Source organism: Rousettus aegyptiacus, unplaced genomic scaffold (genome assembly GCF_014176215.1).
Source record: "Rousettus aegyptiacus isolate mRouAeg1 unplaced genomic scaffold, mRouAeg1.p scaffold_m13_p_3, whole genome shotgun sequence".
Lineage (NCBI taxonomy): Eukaryota > Metazoa > Chordata > Mammalia > Chiroptera > Pteropodidae > Rousettus > Rousettus aegyptiacus.
This window is the reverse complement of record NW_023416306.1, coordinates 30,536,583-30,545,257: the sequence shown is the minus strand read 5'-3', so window position 1 is coordinate 30,545,257 and position 8,675 is coordinate 30,536,583. Positions and strand designations below refer to the sequence as shown.

General features: G+C 37.4%; 1 protein-coding gene across 8 annotated transcripts in view; it reads left to right on the top strand.

Annotated features, from left to right (window-relative positions):
• The window catches only part of UNC13B (unc-13 homolog B), a 171,034-nt gene continuing 162,359 nt past the window's right edge, over window positions 1-8,675 (top strand). For 4 of the 8 annotated variants that reach the window (XM_016130260.2, XM_036218387.1, XM_016130261.2 and 1 more), the window contains exon 1: window positions 24-114. In XM_016130260.2, the coding sequence (XP_015985746.2) occupies window positions 39-114 (76 nt within the window). In that variant the 5' untranslated portion in view covers window positions 24-38. Of the gene's footprint in view, window positions 115-333; window positions 639-8,675 lie in introns of those variants that run through there. The other 4 variants (XM_036218388.1, XM_016130259.2, XM_016130262.2 and 1 more) reach the window with 2 other exon arrangements.

The following is an 8,675-nucleotide window of genomic DNA, read 5'->3' as shown; positions in this document are numbered from 1 at the left end:
AGACCCTTTAAGGAAATCCAGTGGAAATAAATTCTTCAATGAAAAGAACCAGTTCTGGAGTGGAAGCCCGCCTACATGGGAGGAACAGAGGGCTTCAATTTCCATCACACACAGGTGAGGGGAAGCCCCGCCTCTCTCCGCTTTAAGCCTTATTAGTGGGCGGAGCTGCCTTCATTCTTGCACGCAAGGACAGAGGAGGGAGACCCAGCCTTCTACATCTCGTGAAGGGCGGGGTCGGTGGACTCGGCGTGAGTTGATTGGCTGGGAGGCGGGGCGCCGCGGGTCGGCTCTGTCCAGGCGCTCGCGCGGATCCCGGGTGGAGTGGAGGGAGGGAGTCCAGGTCGCTCCTGCCTCTCAGCGATGGCGCCGCGCTGCCGCGCCCAGTGTTCTGCCTGCGGGCCGGTACTCACAGCTATCGGCAACTCCCTGAGACGGTGAGAACTGGAGTTGGTCCGAGGGAGCGGCAGGACGCTGCTTGCCACGGGGACCATGAGGAGCGGCCAGACCCGTGGGGCCGATAGCGGGAGCAGCCGCGGCACCTGCTGAAAGGAAAGAGGGAGCGGCCGGGTGCGGCGGCGCGGCGGAGGCGCGGCGGAGGCTCGCCTGCTCCTCGGCCATGTCGCTGCTCTGCGTGCGTGGTGAGTGCACGGACTGGGCGGTGGGTTGGGCCGGGGTCGCTGACCGGTCCTCACGCGCTTCCAGTGGGTAACTGGTTGCCACCTTTTCTAAGCTTCCCTTCCTGTCCGTGCCTTGGGGGACAATTATGTTAACTTATTTATAAACATTTGAAGAGTTCTTTCCACTCTTTCTTGTTTTTCCTTACGCTCCTGTGAGGGACTGTTACCTCTCCAGTGGCCATGTGACAGTGTTGTTGGCTGGCAGGCCCAGATCCTGTTAAACAAACAGTGACGGGAGCTCTCTAGTGAGAGTAGACGAGCCAGGAAACCACGGGTACTTGGTATCTGTCAGTAGACACCAAAAGAATGAGCAGTCTCCCATTCTTTTCTTTCTCCTCCTAGCGCCGTAAAACTAAAGTGGGCTTAGTAGCAGGTTCCTTTTATCATTCTTTGAACGCGTATTGGTACAGCTGTCACATCCCTTCTTCCAGTGTATTTCTTGGCTTACACCCCACAGTTGCTTGTCTTGTGCCCTGCTCCTTACCTGTCATCTAGGTTAAGGTTATTCTCATATCCGACTTGCACAGATGTGTTGCCTTCTCTCCTTTTGTCGTGTAAGAAATATGATTGATTGATTTACTTAGCTTCTATCACTATAACCAAAGGTGAAGTACCTATACTGCTTTTTTCCACTGAGGACACTTGATCCACCTAAGAAGATATTTTAAGGCAAGAGCTTTGGGGTTTAAGATGAAGCAAGTTGCATGGACTAAACTCCAAGAGGGTAGAGATTATTTCTTACTTTTTTTTTGTATTCTTCGTGACTGACATGGTAGAAACTGAATGCTGGTTTTGAATGAATGCAAGGACAGTGATTTTAGAGATTATCTGATCAAAAAACGCAGGATTTGGAATACTCATTGAATTTGATCTTGAGAATTTCACGTTACAGCCTGTCATATTTATGTTAAACAGGATGGGGTAAGATGGCTTGATTGTGAGTGAGAAAGAGAATTTATCCCTAAGAGGTTTTTCCTGGCACTTTTTACTGGGTAGTTGAGTTCATGTTTCTTTTGGTTCTGTGGATTAGAAGCATTGTTTGTGATCTGATAAGCGTTTTCCCCAGCAGCTGGCAAACGGAACTGCTTTTCCCTGTTCTCTTCCACTGTCTTGTTAAATCTGCTTTAACCCAAAATGGATTTGGCTATTTCCGGGGATTATGAGACATCCAAATTTTTCTTTTTTCATGGTTGATTTTTCATTAATGAGAATTTTGCTTTGCTTTTAGTAAGACATATCTCTCAGCAGCTGGGAATCTCTTTATTCCTTTAGATGCCTGCTGTTGAGTAGCAGGATTTGGGAGAGGTTGAGTTTTGCAATGACTCTTGGACAATTTAAATCTCTACTGCTATCCGAATTTACGAAAGACTCTTTAGGCAGAAGCACTATTAAATCAGAAATTCCTACTTAATTGAATTTAAATCACTTCAGAGAAGGAGCTGCTGGTGTTTTTATGTGTTGGGCAGCTTTCATTGTCTAGAAATTTTGCTGTTTAGCAAACCTCTTAACCTTTTAATGTTCAGTAGTCAAATTTCTCTTGAACCTGGGGATTAGTTTTCTAAATGGAGATGCTGAAGATTATTGATTTCTGAAACAAGCTGCTACCTTGTGTAGAAATATTCATATTCAATGGCAAACTATTAATCTTGGGGAAACTTACAGAAATGGATCAAAATAAATCTAAAATGACATTCCTGTCATTATATTTTGGCAGTTAGGAATGTTGTTCATGTTCTGAAAGAAGCCTGTGTAATGATATTATAGAACAACTCAATTTTTGTTTGTCTTGGGGTAGAATTGAATTAGAAACTTTTTCCATGTCAAAATTCAAACGGTAGTTACTTGATGTAGAAATTGGCAACTGGCTTTGACTTAATCATCCTGAATATGTCATTTAAGAAGTCAGTTTCTTGATCTAACCCTTTAATCATGCCTTATTGCTTGCAGGTTAAGGACTCTCAGTATAAGTCTGATCCGGCCCTCCTTTTTGGCCCTCTATTCTTGCCTGTCTTTATACAGATACTTAGCACTAACTTAATTTATTCCTGCCTCTGCACTGTTCTGCATTTGTACCACCTGAAATAGTTTTCTTTTTGTGTTTTCTGCTTCTCAGTTTATAATCTACATTTTTTGTTGAAAACTTCCTAAGTTCCTAAGTCCACAGTGATCTTTTTTACACTCCTTAAACTCTTAAAACAAATTACTTATGGTCTGGACAGTACCATTAATTTGGCAATGAATTGTGTACTGCCCGGTGACTAGTCTTGTACTGTTATGCTCCTGGTGACCCAGACAAAGATGATAATAGCACTGGTTAGATAAGATCAAAAATTTTGTGTTCAGGTATTTAAGTCTAAGTGGCAGATTGAGAAACTAGAGTTTCTTCAGAGGAGAATTTGAGTAATGAAAGGTGTAGAAGCCATTTGAGGAATCGCAAGGTTTAGTTTTGAGAAGATTTAAGAGGAAAAGGATCATAATAATAGATGAAAATTGTTTTAAAAACTCGCTCCAGAGGACATAACTGGGACAAGTTGACCAATGATTGAAAATTATAGAATGCTAGGTATTAGCTTAATGCAAGGAGGAACTTTAACAACTAGGATTGTTCTTAAATGAAATGGGCTATTTGTGAGGATTTTTTCGACATAGGACTTTTAAAACAGAAATTCAGTGAGTGGTAGGAGTGTTCTAAAAGGGATGTCTGCGTTGAGTGGGAGCTTACACTTGAATTTTAAGAAACCACCCTTTTACAGAACTCACTCAGTCTTTCTGCAAATATTTGGCACAGCTTTCCTCAGAATACTGATATGTTTTTGCTTTCATAGGAACCATTGCCACATGAGCAATTCCAGTAAACTAAATCAGGGATGCTCTTTAACTTTCATTGTCTTGGTGTTCATGACTAGTTTCTACAAATTATGAGCGCTTTGAGAATTGATTCTTTCCATATTTCTCTGTAATGCCACAGTATTTATTATTGAGTTATGGATTTCCTTCCCAGAAGTGATCACACTGGTTTTAAAAAAAATCAAAAACAAAATATAGTTTAGTTATGAGGATTTAAAAAGCTAATGTATGCTAATATATTGTTAAATCATAGACAATTGAGAAAATGCAGAAAAGTATGAAAAGGAAAATAAAAATCATCATAGTTCTACCATGCCCTCACACCACTGTTAACTGTTTTGTTGTTTACTTTCACTGTTTCATTTTTATAATAAAGGTTAATATATGATAAATTCAAACAGTTTAGGATATGAACTGAGAGGAAAAAGTTCTCATCTCCATTTCTTATTCTCATTCCTTGGAGGTAACTACTGTTTACTGTTTCTTGAATATCTTAGAAATTTTTGTTACATCTGCATGTATAGATTCTACAATTAGATATGTACAGTATTATTTTCAACTTTTTAAACAACTCGATATCTTTTCCTATCAGCCTCTGTGAGGCTAAATCATTCTTTTTAATGGCTGTGGAGTATTCCATTATATGAGCATACATAATTTAACCAATTTCATATGATGGACATTCAAAATTTTTTTATTTTCTGTTATAAACAGTGGTACAAGAAATATACTTACAGATGGTTTTATTATGTTTGGAGATCTCCAGTCAGCTCTCCCCATGGACTTTCTGTGTGATTTGCTCATTGCTTTTAGCATAATAATTACACTCACCTGGATCCATTAGCAAGCCAAATGCTTCAGTGTATCTCAGATCAGCATCTTCTATTAGAGGCAGGTTCTTCACCAGTAGGTAACATTTTATGCCTTTCAAAAAGACCAAAGACCTCAGCTCTTGGTAAGTTTGACCTGTGATTTTCATGTACTTTACTTTTTTATCTTCATTGTATTATTTAAAAATTATTTTCCATATTAAACATTTATTAATTGTGTTTTTAAAATAGAACGAAACAAAGTCACTAGTGATGAGAAGTATACCAAGTTGGTTTATGTTGTGACTTGCCCTTAGAAAAGCTTATAATTATCACTTAGCCGTCTAACTATCAGAAAGGTTACTATTTGGAAGCTATTAGAAGGTGAACTCTGAACACTTGATACATATTGATTGTATGTCAATTCTAGCCTAGGGAGACCTCAAAGATAAATAGTTGACCTTTGAATACCATAGGTTTGAACTGCGCAGGTCCACTTATATGCAGATTTTTTTAAGCAGACATATTGGAAAATTTTTTGGAGATTTGCGTTGATTGCAAAAAACTCACAGACAAACCTTACGATTTTTTAAAATGACATTTTCCTTTCTTTAGCATACTGTATTGTATATAATACAAAATATGTGTTAATTGGACTGTTCGTTATTGGTAAAGCTTCCGATCAGTGATGGCTATTAGTTAAATTATGGGGGAGTTAAGTTAAATTTGGAATTTTGACTGTGTGGGGAAAATCTGGCAACCCTGACACCCTGAGTTGTTCAAAGGTCAACTATTTTGGTGTACTGTCACTGTGGAGAAAGTAAGAATAGTAATTTTAGAGTTTTCAGGCATAAGAACAGATTGGTCGAGTACTGCTCATTTTTTCCCCAACATTATTGTCATCTTCCTCAGCTAACTCCTTGCTGCTGGGTTTACATCACATTTTAGTCCCTGCCCTTACAAACAGCTGCTGGGTTCCTTTCACTTAGCTGTGGCATCAGGAAGTTGATTGTACCTTGTCTGAGCCAGGCAGCAGTGAAGGGGAAAGGATTAATTTCCTTTGCCACAGATAGCTGTTGTCATAAATTGTTCTTTATAAGCAGTACATTCTATAATTGCTTAGTTTCTAAAAGTGGGATTTCTAAAAGTTGCTCTCTTTAAGCTAGTAGGCTGAGTTTTTATCCTATTTTACTTGTGCTTTTATGTATTTCAGACTTTGCTATGTGAGTGTTTAAAGTTTGGGCTGTGTATCATTAGCAAATATTTGTTGAGTACCTGTTTATGAGACATATCTTTATAGTAGATAAGAGCCCGAGGAATCTAGATAGGTTTTAAAAAATCTCCTTTCTCATATAAACCCAGAATCCATTAGGACTATTAGGTCTCACTTGGGATAAGCAGAGTAAGTTAAGGTCCTGCTGGTGCGAGAAAATACTGTAATTTTTTCTAACTTTTGAAGCAAGAATTTTAAAGTTTGGAGCATGTTTTATACATATCTTGTAGTGGACTATTAATGGTCAGAGAAAATTTGCTATTTGTATATTAAATTTTTTAAAATTGGCTTATGACATGTACAGAAAAGTACACAAATCTTTAGTGTATGGCTCACTGAATTACCACTGTGAAAACACGTGACTACTACCTAGGTCAAGAAATAGAACACTTTTGACAACTCCAGAAGCCCACCTTATCATCTTTCCTTAGTCATTATTCCCTCCCACTTCCCCAAAGTAATGTCTGATTCCAATACCATATAATTTGTTTTCATTTTTTTAACTAATAAAATTTATTTTTTTTAGAGAAGTTTTAGGTTCACAGCAAAATTGAGCATGAAGTTTTGCCTGTTTTTGAACTATTTAAAAATTGAGGTATAATTGAGATACAGTAGTCTCCCCTCATCTGCCAGGGATAGGTTCTAAGACCTGCAGTGGATGCTTGAAATCACAGATAGTACCAGATCCTCACTTAATGTCGTTAATAGATTTGAAAACTGTGACTTTAAGCAAAACAGTGTATAATGAAACCAGTTTTACCATAGGATAATTGATATAAACAAGAGTTAAGTTCCTATGGCATGTTTCTGATCACAGAAACATCACCAAACTTCTAAATAAAGACCCCAAATTCATGTAATATTAAACATTGAAATAAAAGTGAACCGTACATACATTTACGAAAAATTAATAAAAACAAGAATTATTTTCCATCCAACTTATTCCAGTTCAGGGTTGTGGTGGCTGGAGCCTGTTCCAGCAGCTCAGGAAGCAAAGTGGAACCAACCTTGGACCGAACGTTTTTCTGTTACAGGGTGCATTCACACTCAAATCCACACTCACTCAGACTAAGACAATTTAGATATGCCAGTTCACCTCACCTGCACAACTTTGGGATGTGGGAGGAAACTGGAGTACCTGGAGAAAATCTACGTAGACATGGGGAGAATGTATAAACTTCATATAGACAGTGAGCTTGGCTGGGAATTGATTTTTTTGTTTTCAATGTTATAACGAAGCTATATTGAATGAAATGACGTTATTCAAGGACCTGCTATAAAATGGTTTTTTTTCCTATACATATATACCTATGATAAAGTTTAATTTTTAAATTAAGAGATTAATAGCAATCACTAATAATAAAAAAAGAACAGTTATAACAAAATACTGTAACAAAAGTTGTATGAATATAGTCTTTCTCTTGAATAAGTCCGATAACTGAGATGCTTATTAAATGACTAATGGGCAGGTACTGTATATGGTGGTGGATATGCTGGACAAAGGAATGGTGCATGTCGCAAGCAGGATGGAATGGCACAGTGCATGAGATTTCATCATGCCACTCAACATGGCAGGCAATTTAAAACTTATGAATTGTTTATTTCTGGAAGTTTTTATTTGATATTTGACCGTAAGTGAAACCACGGTTAAAGGGGGCTACTGCCTTAACTTTTCATAAATGGAGTTATACAATAATTCTTTTGGGCTGGCTTCTGTTTAACATTGTTTGTCAGATGCTTCCAGTTGATGTATATAGCAGTAATGCAGTGCATTGATTTTCATTGCCATATAGTATCTTGTATAAATATAGCACAGTTTAAATACCTTTGCTGGACATTTGTTTTTTTCCATCTTGGACTATCATTTATAATAACACTCCAAATGTTCTTGTATCCTTTGGTCCTACCTCATATATATTTCCGATGGGTATATATATATCTGGGATTAAGATTTTCTAGGTCATTGGTTATGTATATATTCAACTGTAGTGGCTAACATAAAGCAATGTTCCAAAATCTACCAATTTACTCTTATAGTACTGCATTTCTAATATATATATATTTAAAGGGAATGAATGGCCCTTAGTTCTCAGCATTTGGCCAGGTTATCAAACCACTTCACATATGTTTTTACATGTTAATCCTGCAGGCTTGATAATGTCTTTTTAAATGACCTGAAGAGGTCCCTTATGTTCAAAATGATTTCTCACATTTAAGATTAAATCTGTGGCCATCATTTTATTGACAGAAATAGAGTTCGTGTTTATGATGCTGAACAAAGATAATATCCCAGTTCCTCCCTGAACTTAGTGGCATTTACATATTTTTTAAAAGGAATACAGTTTTTCTAAAGAGTGAAGTTATTCATTCAAAGTATTTATCAGCTTTATATATGACATACACTATTAGGTACACTGAGAGTATAGAGGTGAACAAGAGAGATATGGTTTCAGCCTTCACAGAGCTTATGGTCAGTAACATAGTCTTAATGAAGGTGACTTGAAAATATAGGCAGGTGCTATGGTAAAACAAAGGACAAAAACCAAAAGTCACTTAAAATCCCATCCCTCAATGCTACTGTTTATATTTTGTTTTTTAAACTTTATTGTGGAGAATTTAAAACCTATGAAAGTAGATAAAACAGTTACCTGTAGTTCCTGTCATCCAACTTTAACACTTATCAGCTCTTATTTCTTTAAAAACATTATCCAGTCTCCTTTCTGTATTATTTTGAAGTAGATTCATACATCATATCATTTTATTTGTAAATATTTCAGCATGTATCTCCAAAAGATAAGGATTAAAAAAACCACAAAACCAATATCAAATTTTAGAAAATTCCTTAATTCCATTAAATATCCAGTGTTTGGATTTCTAATTGGTTCCCTCCCTCCCTCCCTCCCTCCTTCCCTTCCTTCCTTTCTTTCCTTTCTTTTCAGTTTGAGTGTTTAAATCAGGACCACAATAAAGTGCACACATTTCTATTGGTTTATAGGTCTTTTAGGTCTCTTTTAAAGTATAGGTTTCACCTCCATCTCCTTTACTCTTTGCTATTTATTTGTTCTTTAC